We start from the raw sequence: 22,833 nt of genomic DNA on the forward strand, positions 1-22,833 counted from the left end.
AGCGTTAGATCCCATTTTAGTAATAGGTACCTTGGTAGCCAACCCTGGAGCGGATTGGAAACGGTAAGTAAGAATGTGGAGAAGGGCAGCTTCCACGTACAGAGATCTGTTGAGTGCTGAATACATGGATAAATGAATGAATGAATGAATGAATGAATGGCCACCAGGCTGATTTCTGCCTCTTACCTGATTTTCCTTCCTCTGCTCTATCTCTTGCTGTCAGATTAATCATCGAATGGTCCTGCTCAGAAGCGCCATTGCCCAGACAACTGAATACCTCCTAACCAACCTGTTACTCCATAGCTGGCCTATCTCCACATAGTGACCTCTTCAAAATGCACATCATGCCTGGCCAGTGTGGCTCAGTGGTTTAGCGTCAACCCATGAACCAAGAGGTCCCTGGTTCAATTCCTGGTCAGGGCACATGCCCAGGTTGTGGGCTCGATCCCCATAGTAAGGGGTGGGGGGTGTTTCTATCTCTTTATCCCTCTCCTTTCCTTTCTCTCTAAAAATCAACAAAACATTTTTTTTTAATGCGAATCATGCCACCCTCCCTTCAGAGGCTCTCTATCACCCCCAGGAAAAAGGCCCACATTCTTTCTTCAGTGTCTGGACTGCAAGGTTTGACCTGGACGGTCTTCCAATCTTTCCCTTGCTCTGGCTCCAGACACACTGACTTCTCTCAGGCCCCACAGTGCCTGTCACTGCAGGGACTTTGCACATGCCTTGCCATGCCAGGCCTCCGCCTGGGGTGCTCCAGACCTTTCTCTGACTTGCTCACTTCTGTACATCCTTTAGGTCTCACCCAATGTCACTGCTTCCAGGAAGCCTTCCCTGACTGCCCCTGGTTGGGTTCCCACCCCCTGTCAGCTGCTCCCACAGCCTAGGACTATCCCCAACCCCTCCCTGGCCCATTTGATTATAGGTAATATCTTCCATGTCTGTCTCCTTCCCCAACGCTGAGCTGCAGGAGGGCAGGGACTATCTTATCAGCATCACCAGCTCGGTGCCCAGAGTGAAGCCTGGCACCCACGTGCACGCCACAGGTATTTGCTGAGTGATTGAATGCACCTATTTGGCTGTTCATTGAAGTGGATTTATTCATTCAACAGATATTTATTGAGCATCTACTAAGTGTCAAGTTGGGTTCTCTACACTCCACCATAGTGAACAAACCTCAGAGTCTCCCCCTCCCCCCCTCCTGGGGATCACATTCTACTTGGAGGACGCAGACATTAAACAGATAAAGAAATAATACAATGGCAGACACAGTTCCGTGCTATGAAGGAAAACAAAGCAGCTGTAAGGGAAGAACGGGGTGTGTGTGTTGTTAGTGACACTTCTGTGAGGAGGGAGGGTCCTGAGAGACCCAGGACCCTCCCCCTTGTTGGGCAGGCTGGGCCCCAGATGTGTCCAGGTGTGACAGTCCCAGATCCCCACATCCTCCCTGCCTCCCAGGGCGGGAGCAAGGAAGCCCGAAGAGGCCTTTGGGAGGGAGGCTCTGGAGCGAGTGCGAAAGCCGAAGCTGCTCTTCACCGCAGCTGTGATTGGGCTCTTTCTGCGCGGCGAGAGGCGACAATTGCTTTGTGCGGGGAGGACTGATTGTGGCCGGGCGATTGGCACCCACAGATCGCGGCCGCCCGGGTTTACCGCGCACCCCCAGCGCCGCGGCGGGCCGTGCGCAACGCGCCAGCCCAATCTCGCCTCCTATATTCAGAGTTGATTAGACGCTATTTCTGCCTGGATTTTCAGAAGGCTCAAGAGCTTTTTTAATCACTACAGTGGCTCATTACGGCTTTGCAGTGACACTCATGTCCTTCAGTTCTCTTCTCAGATTAGATTCTATAGTCAGATGAATATTGGATGATTTCATTACATACAAATGCAATCAACAGTTTTGCATAAATTTCTTCTCTTTTCTTGAGTTTCAATTGACCCCAGCACCCATGGTGGCAGGCGCGATCCACATGCAAATGAGCTGCGTTTGCAGCCGCGGAGAGGGAGCGGGAGGAGGCGGCTCTTTCGCCAGCCCTGGAGTGAGCGAGCCTTGATTGCTCAGCTTTGGGCGAGGCTCTTGGAGGAGGGGGCGCAGCTCCAGGGGCAGCCGCCATGACCCAGGGCACCCCCGTGCGGGGCTGATGTACCTGCTGCTGGGGAACTGATGCTCAGAATGGGACCGGCTCTCTCTGGGCGGAGAAGGAGTGTGGAGATGGAGCCCTGGCAGCAGGGCCCTTAGCCGTGTGCTCAGGGTGCTTGGGCCGGGCCGGCGCTGGTTAACAGCTGGTATGGACATTTTTCAACATTTTAACAACTGGTAGGGCCTTAACAGTGCGTTCCTGCTGGTTGTTAGCTCTAAGCCAATGAATGCCGCCGCCATTACACCACCACCACCACCACCACCACCACCACCACCACCATCACCATCACCATCACCATCATCATCATGGTTTCCCCGGTAGGGCTCAGGGCTCAAGCCATGGCCGTGAATGAGGACAACCAGCCAAAGTCAAAGCCAGGTCAAGGCAGATGGGAAAGGGAGCCTGGGAAAATACCCCCCTTTCTTGATTTCTCTCCTTTTGTGGATGGAGAAGCAGGATGGTCTCAGAAGGCCTCCTTTACCAGGAGACTGAATCCCATGCACAGCTATGGCAGCCGGGGCTTGTTCCCCCCTGCGGCCCGGAGCTCTCTCCCTGAGCAGCCTCTTCCGCTTACTCAGCACCTTGCTGAGAAGGCGCTTCTGTGAGCTCCCTGGCCCTGGCCCTGTGCTGTCTGGGCCCACAGCCCCTTCTCCTGAGGTCAGCCGTGGGGATGTGCTCTGAGGAGTCACCGTTTCTGGGGCGGCAGCCTCCCACTTGGTCTGTCCTCCAGATGCCCCTGGTGGCTGTCACAGTTCAAAATCCAAGCCAGGACTCAACACCAGGCACGAGGCTGGAGGATCACATGCGGAGAGCTGTGTGTGGTCAGGGCACCCACGGCTAAGAGCTGCGCCCCTGGGGTGCGGGGAGGGGAAACCCTAGATGGAAGCTGTGGACCTGAGGTTCTGCCAGGACAGGGGTCTGTGCATCCTGAACCTCACTTCCCTCAGCAGGTTCTTTATAAAAGCTCAGTGACATGACACAGTGTAGGATCCCGACCCAGAGAGAGACATGCGATCGATAGACAAGGAGTCAGGAGAGATGTGACCCAGCTCCAGTCATCATCATGGACACGATGGAAGCCTGAAGTGGGTGGAGCCAGAGCCACAGTCATGGACATGACCCAGGCCCCATGCCTATCACTGCCTCCCTAGCAGAGCAGAATCCGAACCACTGAGGTCTGGAGAGAGGAGAGCTGGGCATAGAGTCACAGCATCGAAGCCAGAGCCTTCTGCTGCAGTCTGGGGGCTGCTTCCCTCTCCTCTGGCCCCCTGAGGACCACTCCCTGGTCATTCTGTCCTTCTGTGCACAGTCTCTCGATACCTTCTTCCCAGCGGAAGGGACCCACCCCGCACTGCCTGTGCGTCTGCCTTCTGCTGCCCTCCGCTTCCCCACACCCCCCTTCCTGTGCAGCTCCGAGTGCATCTCTCTGCCCTGTCTCTCCCGGTCTCCATCCTTGACTCTGTCTGCCTCTCCGTCTCTGTGTCCCTTCCTCTCCTTCCTCCCTCTCTGCCCCTGGTCCTTTCTCCGTCTCTCTGTGTCTGTTCCTTGCTCTTAGTGCCCGTGTTTCCAGAGCTGGCCTCTGATGGGATTGGTAGATTTGAAACCTTGGGCTGCCCCCCTGGGAGCTCTGGCCCCTGGTAGGAGGAGGCTGCGGGTGGGGATTGGTTTCTGAACTCTCTGAGCCTCCGTGTGGTGGCCAGCCCTGGGCCATCCAGTTCTCTCCCAGTCAAGGACAGTGGCAGAGCCATCCTGTTTCTTTCATCACAGGACTTTCCTCACTCTGGCCTGGAAGAGGGGGTGGGAGGCAGGGGTGGGCAGGGGCGAGGAAGGCTCCATGGACTCCTCCACTTGACTGGGGTCATGCTATCCAAGCTGATCTTCAAGTTGGGTCCAGACCTGTTGCTGTTGGTGGCAGGCTCCCCCCATGGGAGCTCCCCTCCTGCCCACCCTCCCTGCAGCTCCTCCTGGCAGGAGGAACCCGGTTCCCCAACCCAGTGGAAATCTGGTTTGCTCCTCCTCTCCCTTCCCCCTCTCCTCCCCCCCTCACCTCTCTCTCACCCAGGCACGGAGGACTGCTTTCCTAGGATTCCCCTGCTTCCCAACCCCCGGCCTTGGCACTCGCAGGGCAGACAGGAAAGAGCGGGACTCTAGAGGCTGGCAGGTCCGTGCCAACCCCAGTCCTGCCACTTGCTGCTGGATCATCTCAGGCGAGAGATGTAACCTCCCCGAGCCCAGTTTCCTCCTGTGAAAATGCAGGTAACACTTCTCTCCTGGCAAGACCGGCAGGAGGATGGCGTGAGAAAAGTTACGTAAGCGTACCTGGTACAGAGTTGGGCACAGAGTAGACATGCATTAAAGCACTGTTATGAATACAGGAATGAGTAAATGATGAATGAATGGCAGAATTTAGACATGCATAAATGGGGCACGGGGGAAGGAAGGCCAGGCGTTAAGAATGGCACAAGTGAGGGCATGGAGGTCAGAAATCTTAGAGAGGGAACAGGGAGCCGTGAGTGCTCAGCACGAATGCAGAGCCCGGAGTCCCAGTGCAGAGCCCGGAGTCTCAGGGAGTGGGGGCAAGACTGGGCAGAGCAGAAGGACCTCCTGAGTGCCAGCGAGGCACGAAGCTGCGAAGTGTCATTGTAGCAGCAGCTACCGGGAGCAGAGGCCCCACGCTAACGCATTCATGAGCACTATCTTGGTTCACCTTCACCACAGCCCTCTGAGGGAGGTGCCATTATTCCCACTGACAGAGGAGGAAATGGAGACTTAGAGAAGTCAAGTGGTTTTCCTGGGTCACACAGCTAAAAACGGTCCCAGCCAGGATTGGATTTGAGAGAGAGAGGAAGGGAAAGAGAGAGAGAAAAACAGTGGTTGCCTTTGTACATGCCCCAACCGGGGATCAAACCGGCAAAGATGGGTATGTTCCCTGACTGGGAATTGAGCCCAGCACTGTTCGGTGCACGGGGAGACACTCCAATCAACTGAGCCACGCTGGCCAGGGCCCCACCCAGGATTTGAACGCTGGTCTCCAAAGCTTGTCCTCAGTCCCCTTCCAAAGGGAGGGCCCCTTCCCCCCCAATTTCTGGGCGGGTAATGCCATGAGAATAAAATGACTTAAAAAGACTTCCAGTTAGTGAAGGCGAGTGAAGAAGGGCATGATGAAAAGGTCCAAATAAATATCAAGAAGAGAGCAGCTTGGCACAAATGCATCAGGGAAGGCTTCCTGGAGGGAGCTGGGCACAGAGGCAGAGTGTGGTGGTAGGGTGTGGCCCGTCACCCGGGATGACATGGGAGCACAATGGCTCTGCTGCCCCACAGCCTGGGCTGGGGCTCCTGACTGGGGCCTGCTTTTTCCTGGGGTCCAGTTCCTTGGCCTCAGAAAAGCGGGATGGACAGGTTTCCAGTGACTCCGGACCTGGGCCCATTCCCAGCCCTGCTGCCCTCTTGCTGAGAGATTTGGGCCTCACCGACCTTGTCCACCTGAGAAAGGGGGCTGTGCTCACAGGCTGGGTGCAGCTGAAGGTCAGAGCGAGCAGAGCAGCACCAGGCCAGGTTCAGGGCAAGCTCTGAGCAATGTGGCCCCTCCCTTCCAGGGCGCCGTACCCCTGGAGCAGGCGCTGAACCCCACTTCAGAGCGTGTGCGGTGGTCAGACCCTGAAGCCAGGCTGCCCCACTCCTTCTTGCTGTGAGAGCTTGAATGTTACTTAACCTAGTTCTATACAGTTTCCTCATCTGTACAATAAAGATGACAGTGTAAGCCAGGGTCCCTTATTTAAAACCAGTGACGGCAGATGGTTTCAGAACTTTTCTGATTGTGAAGTCTAACACCCAAATCCCATCTACTGTACAGCCAAGCTGTGGGGTCTGGGGCATTTCTTATAATCAAACTTGTTCATCAATTTTTTTCAACAAAACATATAAATGCTCATACCAGGGAGTGAAATGAAGACCAAAAATAGCTTCTCCTTAGTTCAGGTCATTTTGGCACCACATAATTTGACACCAAACCTAGGAGAAACTTTCTTGCCACCTAAGCTTTTAGGACTTCAACCTTGTGGAGAAGGGCTTGTGGGTCTGGAGTATTTGTCTGATGGGGCTGGTGTGTGGATAAAACGAGTTAGTGCACGCAAGGCACTTAGAGCAGGCCTGGCACAGAGTGAGTGCGCAATGCTCAAGGTCCTCCCATGGCCCCCCAATGCTCAAGGTCCTCCCATGCCTCCCCAGTGCTCAAGGTCCTCCCATGGTTCCCCTGTCCTCAGGGTAACGTGCAATCAATTTCACATGAGGCCCTTCATGACTGGAGCCCTGTCTCCAGCCTCAGGTCTTCCTCTGCCCTGCACACCCTACACTTTAGCTCTGCTTTCTCTTTTCAGTTTCTCAGATACACTGGGCTCTCTCTCTCTGCAGGCTGGTGCACTTGCTGTGTCTTCTGCCTGAAACGCTCCCCTTCCCGATCCCCTCTTCTTTCTTTGTTCCTTTCTTTCTTTGTTTCTTTCTTTTTTTAAATATATTTTTATTGGTTTCAGAGAGGAAGAGAGAGGGAGAGATAGAAACATCAATGATGAGAGGGAATCATTGATTGGCTGCTTCCTGCACGCCCTCCACTGGGGATTGAGCCCGCAACCTGGGCTTGTGCCCTGACTAGCAATCGAACCGTGACCTCCTGGTTCATAGGTTGATGTTCAACCACTGGCCACGCCGGCAGGGCCCAACCCCCTTCTCTTAATTGTTTCTTCCTGTAGGTTTCACAGCTCTCACCTAAGCACAAATCACATGCTGGGAAAATTGCTGGTCTCCTCCGCAACTTTCTGGGAAAGCAGTAGCCACATGCACATCTGTCTCTGGCATACAGTCGGCGCTGAATGAATGAGCATCCTCACCCGTCAATGGCATTGTCATTAGCTCAGGGACTGAATATGTGTTTGTTGAATGAAACAAGTCTGGAAGGAAGATCCCACCCCCCATATGCACCCCAGGAGAAGATTCTTGGAATGTTCTCTCCCTCCCTCCTCCCCTTCTTTCCTCTCCAAATTCCTTAAGTGATTTTTAAACAGGGACCCAGTCCATGCAGGGGGCCAGTGAGGCCTCCAGGATCGCAGGGCCTGGGGGAGGTGGAATGAGTACATTAGGCAGAAACCACTTGTTCAGGGTTAGTAGAGGCCTCTGGGGCCTGGGGAGCAGGGGGTGGGGTGAAGGAGGCCTCTGGAATCCTGGACAATTGCTATAAAATAAACTCCATAATCAGGTAAACGCGCTCGTGTGGGGGATGGTTCCCCTGCAGCTGTGGGCATCCTCCCGGCCGGAGGGGACCTGTCTAATCTCAGGGTAATGAGAAGGTGGGTCCAATTACGACGGAGGGCCCAGGCCTAGGCCGGGCCGGAGTGGGGGAGCTGGGCCCCTGGCAGCGGAATTAGAACATTTAAGCTGTCAGGCCGAATCCGGGACAGGCCTGATTACCTGGTCCACTGAGGGGCCGCTTTGGTTTGGTGTCGACTATAATTTCCTGGCCGCCAGCCGTGAAGCCAGGGGCCACCTTCTCTCCTGTGCGATGGGGGTCTAGGCCCTGCCTCTCTGACCTCCATCCCCCCCGAGACCCACCCAGGGGGGCTTCACTGGGCCTCCCAAGGTGTCTGTGTGGGACAGGAAGCAGAACAGGTACATGAGTGTGTGTGATCCATGGACACAGGTTAAGGCCGTGTGTGAATGACACGTGCACAGGAGGTGGATACGGCATGCGTGGTATGGATACCCTGGGTATGTGTCAGTGATACAAGACACGTGTCCACGTGGATTATGTGCAGCAGAACCAGCAATGGGGTGTGTGGGGGACTCATGCACATGGGCTCTATGTACAGGATACCTGTGTGTGGACAAGTGCACAGAGCAGGGCCGCATGTACATAGGTTATATGTGGTGTGTGCTCACAGTTGTGTGTCCTGGTCTGTAAGTGCCATGAAAGCAGGGATCAAGTCCACCTTGTGGACTGCTGAACCCCCAGCACCTGTCTGGTGGATAGGTGCTGATTGCATAAATGTTGAGAGAATTCATATCTGTATGAAAGGTACATGGGAGCTATGTGATGCATGTGTTAAAGGTAAAAGCATATGGAGTCGGCATGGAACGGGCTGTGGTGTGTGTGTGTGTGTGTGTGTGTGTTACTTGTCCTCGTTGTGACATGCGGGCATGAGCAGTGGAATGCTTCAAGAATCTGAACTATGTGAGCTCGAGGCCTGCCTCCTCCACTTAGACTGTGTGATCTCAGACAAATCATTTAGCCTCTCTGAGCCTGACTTTTCTCAGCTGTAAAATGGATTATAATAAGGCTCACAGCTAGCATTCATTGAGCTCTTACTATGCGCCATTGCTGTACTTTCTAGGCTTCTCAGGCATGATGGTCTTACTGACTTTTCACAATAACCCCCGTACTAAGTATGACTATTGCCCCACTTTACAGGCGGGGAGGCCGACGCTGTCAGATGTTAGAGACGGTGAAGCCAGGGCTCAAACATGGGCAACCTGACTGCAAGGTGAGCTTTTACTGCCAGGATAGCAGACAGTGCCTATTGCATAGGGTTGTCCTAAGGATTGACCGTGACCATACAAGTAAAGCACTTAGTGCTGCCTCTTGTCGTGTAGTAAGCGCTGTGAATGTTACTATATTATTCGCACAACACGTGTGTATGGGATGTGTAAAACAGGTGCAAAGACTGTGTGGGAAATGTGCATGTAGTATATCTGAGTAAGAGAGACGCATATGTAGGTGTATTTGTGGATGTGTATAGTATATGCCATCCATTCAACAGGTACATGAGTGTGTGTGATCCATGGACAAGGTTTATGATACACGTACTTGCGTATATGCACGTGATATATTTCACATACTTACTGAACACAAGATGTGTAAATAGTGTATTATGAAATTGACAAGTAGCTTATGAAATGAGAAAAAATGCATACTTGAGGTGTGTGATATATAAGCCTACATTGGCCTTGTCCTTATGCATTGAGGAATATATGCAAATGAGGTGGTCATAGATATCTGAGGTGCAGGCGTGGTCACAAATGTGCACATTTGTGTGTGCACAGAGGTGACACAGATATAGATATGCACAGAGTGTATATGCATAGATATACATACCACCCGTATGCAATGCCTTGTATGTGGTCTGGCATGTGCACATGTATGCAAAGTGCTTATGCACAGGTAGAAAGAGAGGCACTCCGACAAACACGCTGTGTTTGTGTAATGCACGCACTTGAGGGCAGACTGTAGTCTTTTTTAGATGTATATATTGTGATTCATGTTCTGTGCCTCTGCTTAAATGTCGCCTTCTCAGTTAAAATACCCATAACCACCCTACTGAGAACAGACCCAGTTTCCCATGCCAGGCCCTTCTTTATTTTCTCTCCCCGCAAAATACTATCCCTTTTAAATATACTATACAATACAGTTGTTTATGATGTTCATTGCTTTCTCCCTCTAGAATGTAAAGTTCAGGGAACCAGGGACTTATCTCAGGTTTGTTCGTGGCGGAATCCCCCAGCACAGGACCCGGCACCTTAGAGATGGCCACGCACAATTTGTGGAATCGACAAGTGGATGTCTGCGCGCCTGCAATGCAGCTGCAGGGGCCGATGCGGGCAGGCGCTGGGACTCAGGCGCACAGCTCAGCCAGGTGGCTGGGCCCAAGGGCACTGTGACCACCAGGGTGGTGGGCGGGGCGCACGTACACACGCACTTAAACGGAGTGCTCTGTGCACGTGTGAGTGACAGACGTGCACCAGCTGCCGCCAGGCCAGCGCTGGGTCACCTCCGCCCCTGCCCGTGGCCCGTGGCCCGGGGCCGGCCCCGAGGCCCCTCCCCGCCCCCGCAGTCTCCCGGGGCGCGACCCGGTGTACCGGCGCGGGCGGCCGGGCTCCGGCCCATTTCCCGGCGGCCCAGGGCGGGGAGCGGGAGCTGGAGCGGGGCCGGCCCGGCCGGGCGGCAGGAAGCGGCGCATTGTTCGCGGGCCGCGGCCCCGGGCAGGGAGTTCCCGGCCCCGCGCGGACATAAAAGGAGAAAGCAGCGCCCGCGCAGCGGCCGATCTCCCGCGGCCCGGGCGCCCGAGGAAGCGCGGCCCCGCGCTCCGCTGACCCCGGCATCCGCTCCGCCCGCCCGGGAAGGTGGGACGCGCCCCGCCCTGCGGCCCACGAGGCCCGGGTTCGAGTCCTGGCCCGCCGCCGCCCGAGCTGCGTGTCCTCCCGTGAAAATGAAACAAGCGCGTGGAAGCCCCCTGCGCGAGTCCCCCGCCGCCCCCTCCCCCAGCTCCCCACTCCAGCGTGCTTGTCCCACTGAAACCGCACTGTGTGCCTCCCTCAGTCCCCGCAGGAGAAAAGCACGCAGTGAGACCCAGGCTGCAGGGGGAACCCTCCTACCGACCAAAGGAAACGCACCAGCCCAGCTGGAGCGACACCCCTTTGTGCAAACGGGCTGCCCAGGACAGGGAACTACACTTCGGGGTGGAACTCTGTCTGCAGGCACCCGAATGGCTGGGGAAACAGGTCTGGAGAGGAAACACTTGCCCAAGGTCATCAAGCACAGAACTGTCTCATGCAGACATTTTACACATCCGGGGCTTCCTCCCTGAGCTTAGAAATACGGCCATTTTTTGTGGTTGTTGATTGTAAAATAGATCAAACGAACATGGTTACTGATCTGTGTCTTTTCACACCAGCTCTACCCTGTTACCTCTGGAGGTGGGCGTGGGTAAACTGAGGCCCAGAGAGGTCGTGTCCTGCCCAAGCAGGTTGGGGAGTGGGGTGGGGTGGGGTGGGGTGCGGCAAGAAGGTCTCCTGGGTCTGCTTTAGGAGATGTTAGTCCTGACAACTCTGGCACCTTAACTTTGGGTGGGGATGTACTTACACGAGGATTAAGATCTAATCAAGGCAGGAAAAGTAAGGGATTAGCAAGCCCAGCCCAGCCCTGGCCACAGCACTGAGCTTTGTTCTCCAGGCTTGGATACTCTTGCCTCCTTGAGAAGGAAAAGGCAGCATTTCCACCATTTCCACAGAGGCCCAGAGAGGTTCAGTGACTTGTACCAAGTCACACAGCAAAAGGCTATGAAGCAGTGGCCCTGCACCCACAGTCAGACCTCTCCCCCCTAGAGAGAACCCCTCCATTGAGCCCTACAAGGTGAGGGACCTGTCTTGGGGTGCCTTCCCCTCGCTGGGCCAGGATATTCTGATTATAGAGAATGGCCTTCCCTCCACCCCTGCCCCGCCCATCCCGGGAACCCTACACCGGGGGTAATTGAGATCAGATGCGGCTGTGACCCATGGCATGCTCCCCAGGAACCTGGAAGCATTTATTGTCTGGAAGGGAATCCAGGGCCCACTCTCGGCCGCCCTCCCTCCCTTGCTGCCTTCTCCCAGGCGGCTGACGGTGGACGGGGGCTCTGAGGAGCCTCTGGTGCTGCTTGGGGGTTAGTGCAACGGCCTTGATGAATACGACTGCTGAAAGCGCCTTCCTGGCTTCCTCTTTCCTGGGGATACGGTTACAGGGGGCCAGACTTCCTGCCCAGCCCGCCCAACTGTGCAGTGTGGACCTGCAGGCTCCCCAGCCAGGCAACTCCACAGCCTCCTGTCAGCTGGGGCAGCAGCGGGCCCCATCTCATTCAGAGCTCAGCTCAAATGTCACCTCCTCAGGGAGGCCCTCCCTGACCACCCTATATGAACTAGCCCACCTACTGGCAGTCTCGCCTTCTCCCTCTGTTTAATTTTCTGCACGTGACATATCTCTAGCTGGTTCAGCTGGTTGATTCCTTTTTCTTTTCTTATAATAGTGTTTATGTCTTAACATTCCCACTCTCCCCCTCAAGAATCTGAGCCCTGTGAGGCTTTGTCTTGTTCACCGCTATATTTGTAGAGCCTAGAACTGTGTCTGGAACACTGTAGGTGCTCAGTAAATACCGACCGAGTGAACAAAGCCATGCGTGGGTCCCCACCTTTGGCCTCTGAATTTGAAACTTGACTGTGAATCTCTGCTCTGAACTGATGTTTGCCATCCTTGATCTCTACCCTCTGGTTTATCTTGCTTCCTCCGCCTTGATTTCACATTTCTGGAATAAAACTCCAGTTTCTGATGCCTACTCTTCTACCTGTATTTTATTGGCTCAGGGCCTCATCGAGGAGCCGCAGGCTGACTCTGGCCTCACATCCCTGATCCCTCTTCTTTGCCTTCGTCTCCCCAGCTGGTACTGTGTGGCTGTGGACATTTCTTGCTCTTCCTAAGACAGCAGAACTGTTCTTCAAACAGAAGCTTACATGAGAAGCCCAGTATATGAGACAGATGAGAGTGAAGCGGGGAGGGCCCGATCCCAATGCCTGGCTTTTCCCATGTCCCCCCGTGTTGTCCCGACACACCTTTGCCGGTCCCTACAGCTTTGAAGAACATCTTTTGAAAACCCTGGATTTGATGATTTCTCAGTCTCTTTTAGTTCCGTAATTCCCCAATGTCATTTCCCAGATGCCTGGTCTTAGGCGTTCATTTTAGTCATTCGTTTACCAGACATTAATAGGCCACAGTTGTGTTCTAGGCTTTTGCTCTGATCCCTTCTCTCTAATTTCTTGTGTCCAGTTTCTGGCTCCCTTTCCCCATTCAACAAGCAGTCTGGGAGCACAGTTCGCGTGCCAGGGCCAAGGAATCTCAGAGGAGGTGGGCAGGGTGTTTGGCCAATCCGGCACCTTCGTGTGACTTAGGAAAAGGCACTCCCTACTGGACAAATGCAGCTCGCTGGACCCCAGCAGACCCACAGAAAGTGCCCTTGAGTAAAGAGAAAGGTGACTGTCTTCTTGGTGGACTGTGCCACGCCAGCCCGGCCACGGGTGAACCTGAGAGGGGGCAGTGAAGGATTGAGAAAAGACAGACAAGAGAAAGAAAGCTGGGTCTAGCTGCTTTCTGATGGAGAGACAGCGTCACGGCCTGTAAGCCGAGTCTTTATTTTATAGCCAGATTTCACGAGGCAAAAATAAGGGCGTGGTCAAGGTGTTTACAACGTTCTCGTTCTCGTGGGTTTCGAATCTACTCAATTACTTGCACCTGATCAAGCTTTGTTTACTTGCTGCACCTCCGGCAGCTCCGCAGCTGATATCACTTAGCCACGTGGGACCACAGGTTCAGACCATAACCTGTCCAAACACCGTAGCCGCTCTCCGCAGTGGACAAAGCCCCAGGTGCAGGCTGGCTGGGTTTCAGACCCCTCGTGTGTGCAGGAACTTCATGGGTGGCTCCATGGGTGTGCAACCTATGCCTGGTTTAATGCTCTGTTATTGTTTTGAAATTTAAAAATAATTTGCAACAAGGGATGGCACATTTTCATCGGGCCCCACAAATAATGTAGTGAGTCCTGACCCTGCACACAGTGCTGGTTAGATGACAGCAGCCCCCATTCCACAGAGGGGAAGTCGAGGCCCAGGAAAGGTGAACGATCTGCCAGTGCGGCTGGGGGAGGTCTGGACACACTCAGCTACGGGGCAGTCGGGCCTGGCCCCCCTGGAGACGCTCAGGAGCAGGAGGGAGAGACGTGGGAGGCACGTGTAGAACGTGAGGTGTGTGGAGCCAGAGGAAGTGCTGTTGGCTTGTTGGAAGTGCCTGGCCACAGCAGGGGCTGGTGACTGAGGTGTGGGGCCGTGTGGGGGAGGGATGACTCTCTCATCCGGGGCGTTGGAGAAGGCTTCTTGGGGCAGGTGACAAAAGACCTGATTAAGGGATGAGGAGGATTTGAATCAGGAGTGGGGAGGGAAGGGCCGCCCCCAGGGAAAGTCCAGCACAGGCAGAGACAGAGAAGCAGGGGAGAGTGTGGTGTGGATGGGAGAGTGGGGGTTGGAGGGTGGGCGATGGCACTGGAGAGAAAGAGAGTGAAGGGCCTCGAATGCCAGGGTGAGGGGTCTGGCCTTTATCCTTTGTGTCGGCTTGGGAGGGCCCCAACCCCCAAGACTAGAGCAGATTCACATACATTTTGTCTGTTTTATATATGGGGTGGAGGTGGGGGACACAGGATTTTGTTTGTAAAAGAAGATGTTACCTCGGCCTGGCCGGTGTGGCTCGGTTGGTTGGAACATCATCCCTAAAGGTGGTGGGTTTGATTCCTCCCATGTTTGGGTTCCATCCTGGTGCATATGCATCAGGCTACCAATGATGTTTCTCTTTCCCTTCCTCTCTCTGAAATTAATAATAATAAAAATAAATGTTGCTTCTACAAATATGTGTGAAAGCCATGGCTAATAGGGGTGAAAAGCCAGAGAAGGGGTTAAAAGTTCCTCTGTCAGCTTCTGGCTCCCTTGCAAGGCTCGAACTCTTTACCGGGGAGAAACCTGAGCCTCAGAGAGGGGCAGGAGCTGGCTCTGGGTCACAGGCAATACTTAGAACCCAGGACTCCTGTCTCCTAGATCAGGGCTCTTTTGACGCTGTAGCTGCAGGAACTCAGTCACAGGCCCCTGGGTGAGACTTCCCTAGTGGGTCTGCATCCCCAGCTGAGAGCCTTCTTCCCGCTCCAGCCAGCCTTCCTGGAAAAGGGCGGCCTGTGCTGCCACCTGGTGGCCACTGTGAGGTAGGTGAGGATGCCGCCTCTGCTCTGGAACTAGCAACACTGTTCTATGCTTGGGGCGTGGGGGTGGCCCTGTTCAGGCCATTGACCCCTGTGGAACTCTGGGGTCATTAATGATGGTATAGTCCACCCCAAATCGGTTCTTCCTGGTTCTTCCTTCTGTCTTCCCTGTCTTAGTATTCTAATTGTCTAATCTGGAAGTCTGGGTGTTACCCTCAGCTCCTCTTGCCCCCTTCTGCCCTAACTCCAGTCTGTCCCTAAGTCCTGTCAAGTCTACCTTTTAGGCAGACCTGGAGCATGTCCAGAGCTCTCCAAGCCCAAGACTATGGCTCATGTCCAGCTGCCATTGTCCTCACCTGCTCGGCTGCAGTAGCCTCGAATTTGGTCTTCTCCCCACTCGGGCCTGTCTGCAGTCCAGTCTGCATCTGCATCCAGAGTGACCTTGCTAAAGCCCTCCACTGTGCATGCCACTCTCTGCTGAAACCATCAGTGGATCCTCATTGACCTCAGGACAAAGATCAGCCTCTTTGCAAGGAAACCCCTCTGGGAAATGTTCCCAGCAAAACCGCCAGTCCCACCTCTCTGCCTCCCCCAGGTGGGCAGTATGTGCAGTGGCTACAGGCACAGACTCCAGTGCTTGGATACATGCTTTCAATTCGCACCTCTGTGGCTTGCCAACTGTGTGACGTAGGCCAGGCAACCTGGGGCTATTGTGAGGATTAAATGAATGATCAGGGAAGCAGCTGCTGTAAGTTAGGCCAATGACAAGTTTGAGGGCACAGTCTGCCCGTGAAGCTGCCCTCACTCCTGACACCAACCGAAAGTTCAGGAGGTGCCTCCAAATGGCCCTCAAGTTTGGCAATTTTCTGGAAAGACTCTCAAAACTCAGTGAAAGCTCTTACACGACAGTTATGGGTTAGTAGGGGGAAAGGATAAGACGCAGGTTGGCCAAAGGAAGAGCTCTACAGGGCAGAGTCCCTGGGGCCCACAGCTAGAAGGGCAGAGGCAGGACCGGGCCTCCTGGAGGAATCTAGCCTCCTGAAGCAGTCATGAAGGTGACCGCAGCCGGCCCACCTCTGAGGGGCCATGGCCATCCCGCAGAGGAAGCCACCTGCGCCCTGAGGCCCGAGGCAAAGCCAGGGAAGCAGACTTCAGTTTCATGTGTCAGGACCTTTCAGGAATGACTGCCTGGTGGTGGGTGTGAACGAGGCCAGTCCTGTGAGATCTGACACAGGGACAGCGACCTGGCCTGTCTTGAGGTCCAGGCAGGGGCTGAGAGGGGTGGAAGCAGGGGCTCAGATCCCTCCTCCTTGTCTACCCCCAGCTCTGCTGGGCCCAGGGATGGGGTGGGGAGAGGGGTGCTGGGGAAAGGAGAAGGAAGAGCAGAGGTCAGCGGGGAGCAGCAGGAAGAGGGAAGGAGGGCCTCTGCAGGGAGCTGGGACTCTGGCTGAGCTGTTGGTTCTGAGGAGCAGGGCATCCCGAGTCGTGGGGTGAGAATTTGGCCTCTTGGGCGTAAGGGGCAAGCTCTCTGCCCCGAGAGCCTGCTGGGGAAGGGCCCATCAAAGGCCAGGAGCCCCGGATTCAGGCTGTTCCTCTGCCTTGTGCCCTTGGGCAAACTCCTTCCCTCTCTGGGCTGCAATCTCCTAGTCTGTTCAGTGGAGGTTTGGGCCCAGTGATGAGAGCCCCTTCTGCAGAGTCAGGAAGCAGGGGGCTTAGAGAAGTGGCGTGAGGGTACTGGAGGTCAGGTCAGGACTGGCCCTGGTGGCCCCTGTCCATGGGTCTAGAGAATTCTAGTTCCTCCCTCCCCCCCACCCCTCCCAGCTTCTCCTCTGCTCTCCCCCGCCACCCCCCCCCCCCACCCCCCGCCTTTTCTTCTCCTTTTCTATTTTCAGACATCCTAGAGTTCTGAGAGAGGCCCAGGGCAGTGTCTTCCCAGGAACCTGAGCTGCTGAGACAGGCCCAGCCCAGTGTCTTCCTAGGAACCTGAGCTGCTGAGAGAGGCATCTTCAGCCCAGTTAGACCGGCTGGGAGTCCTGGCTTAGGAGAGAGCTGGGTCCTCACTTCTGGCTGGAGAAGGGCCTTTCCCCTGGCCTTGCTCTGGCCCAGGCCCTTGGGGGCACCAGTTTCTGCTGGAGCCCAGATAAACATGGAGCTGGTGGTGGGTGGATCTGGGGAGGAATGCAGTCCTCACCACGCCCTCGCCCATCAGGGTTCCGCCTGACCAACACCAGGAGAGACTTGGGGGCTGTGCCTGGCTGGGCAGGGAGCCGGAGGCCAAGGGCTCCAGGGCTGGATTCTGGCTTCAGTCTGGCTGAACTGCCAGCCCTGCCCCTCAGGCACCCGGCTCTGTTTCAGGATTCCAACCCTGGCTTCCTCCTCCCCCTGGACTAGGTGGGCTTCCCCTTGGCTCTTAGAATCACTACACACTGGGTCCTGACTCCAAGAGGTGAGAAGGTCAGGGTGAGAGATGAATGACCCTCACCAAAGGGGCACCCAGGATGCTTCTTGTCTCCTTTCTTCCCTGACCCCCAGAAAATACATTTTACTATCGGGGGGAGGGAGAGTCAGGGGGAGGCACTGCTCTGTGATGGTGTGCAAGGCAGGCCTCCCTTGATCGTGGAGGTGACCTTTGGGGGTGAACGCTTGGTTCTTCCACATCCCTCCCAGCCAGTCCTTCCTTCCCTGGGTCAGAGTCCGGGGCCTCCACCTCAGGCGGCCTCCTTCTCTCTCCACTAACTGAATGGCCTGGGTGAGTCCCCTGTAGTCTCTGGGACTTGGTTTGCCCATCCGTAAAATGAAAAGATTGGCCTGAATTCCCTTCCAGCTCCATTGTGTATTCTGATTTCCGATGGGGGCAGCAGTTTTCACTCCTGGGCTCAGGTGGCCTGGGTGGCTATTGCTCCCTTGATAGGGAAGAGGTTTAGGGGGTGAAGGATGGAGGCCTCTCTGTTCAGGAGCAATAACTCCCAGCCAGAACGTGGAACACGAAGCAGATTGTGCCAGAAGTAGAGACTGAGATGGAAAGTAACGCAGTCAGCAAGAGGGAGATAGCAACACAGAGATAGTGAAAGAGGAAGAGAATGTCCCAGAGATGAAGAGACAGCCCCCCCCCCCCCCCCGCCCCAAGACTGAGGCAAAGATAACGGCAGAGACAGAGATCAAACAGAGATAAAGGTAGGAATAGGGCAGAGCCATAAAGGAGTAGAAAAATAGCTAGGAACAGTGTTCTGTTCCCTGAGGGTGGGGTTGGGTCAAGCCAGATCTTGCTTTTGTCTGCAAGGTGATCCTTCTGCCCATTACATAGTACCCTCCCTGCCCCTAACCTAAATGTCCTCCAGACCTCACCTCCCTGGGGTAGTGTGTACAGATATGAGAACCCACGTAGGCTTGGCATCTCTGAGGCTTCATGGCCTTGGAGTTCCATTAAAGTGTAGGGGTAAATGGTGGGGCATCAGAGAGGAATGAAGGTTATTGCCTGTAGGGGGATGTGATTAAAAAGAGCAAGGAGATGGGAAGCCCAAAGAAAAATGTCCTTCTTTCTTTAAAAAAAATATATTTTTGTTGCTGATAGTATTACAGATATCCCCATTCACCCCCCTTTACTCCCCTCATCCCAGCCTCTAATGGCCACGCCCCTCCTCCCCAAGATCTTTACTATCTTATTGCCTGTGTCCATGGACTATGCATGTAAGTTCTTTGGTTTATCTCTCCTCATCCCCCCAACCCCACATCAAGGTATGTCAGTCCTCATCTTTCTTTAGATCAGGCATTGACCCCCCCCGCCCCCGTCTCACTATTTAAGGAATAATGGGGAATCTGGTAGTGGGGGGAGGGTTGAGAGGCAGGTATTTCGTGTTGGAAGGAAGGAGGAGATATAAAAGGAGAGCCGAGCCAGGTAGACATGGGATTAGTTGAGTTAGGTTAAGTGTCGTTGGTTTGGTTTGGGTGGAGTGGAATAGCATTGTGTTATTTCATATTGGGGTGGGTTTGGTTGGATAGAATGGAGCTGGATTTGGGTGGAGCTGAGTTGAGCTGGCTTGCCATGAATTTAGTAGAGTTAAGCCAAGTTGGGTTGTGTCAAAATGGGTTAGGTTTGGTTGAGTGGAGTGGAGTTTGATTGATTTGGGTGGATTGAGTGGAAAGAAGTCGAGCTGGGTTGATTTGAGTTGAATTTAGAATAATTGAGGTGGATTGAATTGAGTTGAGTTAGGTTGGGTTGGCCTGTATAAGAAAGTTTAAAGATTCCAAGTAGACAGGTGTAAGGAGGAGTCCAGATGCAGCATAATTTAGATTATGCTGCCAGGGGGAAAAAAAGTGGAGTGAGATACCAATAGGGAGAGAGCTGATGAGGGGAGATATCCAAGGCTGACATCCCAGCAGATCTGTGAGTCTGGGTTTGGGATATAAATTATCTAGTTCAGTGTTTCTCCATATTTTTACCCTACACATCTGTGGTGTGGAAGCTCACTATAGCTGTGATCTGCATCTTGGCATGAGAGGAGGGGAATACCAGAATTTCATCACATGTATGTATATGCTCACGTGTGCATTCCCAGTGCTCCGCCCTTCCCCATCCTCTGTCTCTGTTCCTCTGAGGCTCACCCCCTTGTCTGAGAGCTCTCTGAGAGCACATGTCTTCAGCATCCCAGCTAGAGGTTGGCCAAGATGCCATCTCACGCATCTATGTAGGATGGATGGAGTGGAATTGAAAGGAATCACAGAGCAGGGCAGTCACTCCTTGTGCCGCGCCAGCACGGCCAAGGGTCAACCTGAGTGGGGGCGGCTGAAAGGCTTAGAAAAGACAGACAAGAGAATGAAAGCTGGGTCCGGTGGGACGCTGCTTCTCTGAGAGACAGCGACAGTGCCCACAAGCTGTGTCTTTATTTTATAGCAGATGCCACGAGGCAAAGTAAGGACATGATCAAGATGTTTACAACATTCTCATGGGTTTCAATCCTACTCAACTACATGCACCTGAACTCTATCAAGCCTACATCACTCAGGCACGTGGGGCCACGTGTTTGGACCATAGGTTCACGCTTTCAACTACAGCTGTTGGCTATAATTGTGCTGGGAGGGCCCTGCCCTCCAAGCTGGGACTTGCATGTGGCCATGAGAGGACTGTGCCCTCTCATCAGTCCAAGGCTTGAACCTGTCCACAACACTGTATCGGCTCCCCACCACTCCTGTGCGCTGGGTGCTAGGTGCCCCAAGGAGACACCAGTTCCTGTCCTGAGGGTGGCTTGGGGGAGGAGTACAGGTGTGGAGGCTTTCGAGTGACCACAGAGATTGCGCTCCTCTCCAAAAAGAGTGGGAGACTGTGGGCAGACAGCTCACCCGCCTTCACTCACCGCCCAGTTCTTTCTTGTGGTCCTGTGGTCCTGGCCACATGGCTGGGCCTCCTCCCTCCCAAACCCGTTGGTGAATCACATACATGCACACACACACCACAGCCCTGGGCAGCCCCCCATGAGAGCTCAGGTTGGACAGAGTGGAGACTGGAAAGCCCCTCCCTGTGCAGGCACTCTGAGACGTAGGAATCCCTGCAGCTCCTCTCACTCATTCATTCTTGGCTTAAGAATCTGTATTTGTAGGGGAAGGAAAACGCAGAGAAGACAGAATTCTGGGGCTGCAGTTGAACAACCAGAAGACCTTAGCCAAGTGACCTCACCTCTTGAGTTAGTTTCTTCAAGTGTAAAGTGTGCATAATGCGCTCTTACAGGGTAAGGGGGACAGTCAAGGAAGATAACAAATATGAAAGTTTTTGTAAACAGAAAACTGTGTGTGTGTAAAGTCATTCATTCATTGGCTCACTTATTTAACAGTGCTCTTGAAATATCAATGTCCTAAGCATTTCACAAGAATTAATCCATTTAATACTCTTAACAACTCTTTAAAGATGTTACTAATACTGTCCCCATTTTCTAGACAAGGAAACTGAGGCACAGAAATGTTAAGCAATTTGCTCAATACCATAAGGCCAGTAAGCGGTAGTGTTGGGGTTTGTAACCAGTCCTGTTTGGCTCCAGTTCGTTCCTTCCTTCCTTCCTTCCTTCCTTCCTTCCTTCCTTCCCTCCCTCCTTCCCTTTCTTCCTTCCCTCCTTCCATTCCTTGGTCACACATTTATTAAGCTGTCTCTGTGTCATGCCCTGGGTCTGCTGAAAGGGACCAGACTTGGTCAGTGTGCTGTGGTGGGCCCTGTCCAGAGGCAGAAGTGGCCTCCTGCAGGGGTGGGGTTTGGAATCACATTGTCAGGCTGCAAGTGATTCGAGTCACAAGATTCCTATTTCAAACTTTGAATCTGGATGTGACCAAGCAACTGTGCTACAAAACCTTTATGGGTTCATTCATCTGAACCCAGGGAAGTGGCCACCTATCTACTGTAAGTCTGACGATCGAGCCAGAGTCAACTGGTGTCTGAAGCACATGGAGAAGGGGCCGGAAATCAGGCAAAATCTGGAACGTCTCACTGTCGAGAATCTTGTAGTGGGGATCCACCAGCAAAAGTTCCTCAAGGAGCCCTCCAAGACCTGGGTGCAGAGCCTCCTCGACGTGGCCATGGGGGATTATTCTAGCAACACAGGGTGCAAGTGGCACGAGGAAAATGACGTTCTCTTCTGCGCTTCAGCTGTTTGCAAGAAAACTGCGTACGGCATCAGCAATTCTCTGGCCACGCTCTTTGGAATCCAGCTCACAGAGGCCCACGTGCCCTTGCAGGATGACGAGGCCAGCCACAGGGTGACACCCAAAATGGTCATATTGGATGCAGGGCAGTACCAGAAGCTCAGGTTTGAGAGCTCAGGATTCTCTCATTTCAACTATTCTAATCAGGAACCAAGATCAAACACACCCACTGGTGACTACCTTTCTGGGGTGAAGATTTCAGGCCCAGACAGCAGCGTTCGGGGAGGAGGGATCACGCGCCTGCTAGAGCGCATCTCGGGCTCCTCCAGCAGCGTCCCCAGGTTCTCCAGCTGTGAGACTGCGCTCTCCCCTTCCCTGTCCCCGAAGGGTGGGTACCAGTCCTTCTCCCCTCTGTCTTAATGATGGTACTTCTTCAATTCCGGGAAAATAGCAGGCCCGCTTCCCTCTGATTGCAGTCCCGGACAGCAGAGCACACCCCTGGCACGTGCCGCCCTCTGAAACGGCCTGCCTTGTAGAGAATCCTGTTTCGTCGATTAAAAGTAATTGTGGTTGGAGAAGATTTGGCATTTTTGCTTTTTTTCTCAAGGGCTTGCTCTGCTTCCTGACCGTGTAATGGGAACGCCTTGGAAGGTTGACCTCCAAGGACCAAACTGGCCTCTTCAGAGGAGTGCTTTTGCAAATGTTACACTGTGCTCATCTTCTCCTCCACAGTAAAGGTATTGAATGTCTGTTATGAAAGGTGTTCAAATAGTGTTGCTGTACTTCTTCCCATTATGACGTGTAGAACCTTTCTCTTGAGACCTGCTGGCTGTTTTCATTGCAAATATCTAAAAAATTTGCCTTTAATAAAAATAAAGTTTTGTTAAAAAAAAAACACACCCTTTTTTTAAAAACAAAAAAACCTGAGTGGGCTCCTGATACATTCCCAGGCAGCATGGGAAGTTCTTGGCTGTTGCCATGACTGAGTGTACTCGTAGCCAGCTACACTTCCTGCTCTGTGTGGGGCAACCCTACACGAAATGTCAATAGTGCCCCATGGAGAAGCCATTCAGAGAAACAGCACTGGTGCGGGAGTCCTCCCAGCCGGCTGAGCCAGCCCTGCCAGTCGAAACTGCATGGCTTGGACAAGTGGCTTCACCTTTCCGAGTCTCCGCTTCCATCCATCTCTGAGAAGCACGGTTGGAGTGAGTATGCCTGTCTAGTACTCAGCAGTATCTGGCGTGCTTTGGTTGTTCAACAAACCTGAACATCTTTTCCTGCTCGAGGCAATACCAGAAATGCGGAGGAGAAGCAGCTAGGAGTCCAGCATCCCTCCAAACCCTCCTCCCTCCCTCCGGGGATGTTCTGATGCCTGCTGGGCTCTGGGCAGGCCGGGAGAGCTCGCTCTCCATCCAGGCTCCTCACCAAAGGCAAGACAGCCCCCCTTCCTACCAGCCCAGGGGCTGCAGGCAAAAGCCAGCGCG

At 53.9% G+C, this 22,833-nt stretch overlaps 1 protein-coding gene across 1 annotated transcript; it reads left to right on the forward strand.

Moving 5' to 3' along the window:
- The first annotated feature begins 937 nt into the window (after positions 1-937).
- LOC139020999 (protein maelstrom homolog) lies at positions 938-21,769 on the forward strand. The gene is made up of 4 exons (XM_070431137.1): positions 938-1,046; positions 2,358-2,455; positions 14,676-14,728; positions 20,932-21,769. The coding sequence occupies exons 1-4, from the start codon at positions 938-940 to the stop codon at positions 21,767-21,769; spliced, it is 1,098 nt and encodes a 365-aa protein (XP_070287238.1).
- The last annotated feature ends 1,064 nt before the right edge of the window (positions 21,770-22,833 follow it).

This window comes from Myotis yumanensis, unplaced genomic scaffold, assembly GCF_028538775.1.
Source record: "Myotis yumanensis isolate MYYU_CA2020_CCGP unplaced genomic scaffold, mMyoYum1.0.hap1 SCAF_12, whole genome shotgun sequence".
NCBI classification, from domain to species: Eukaryota; Metazoa; Chordata; class Mammalia; order Chiroptera; family Vespertilionidae; genus Myotis; species Myotis yumanensis.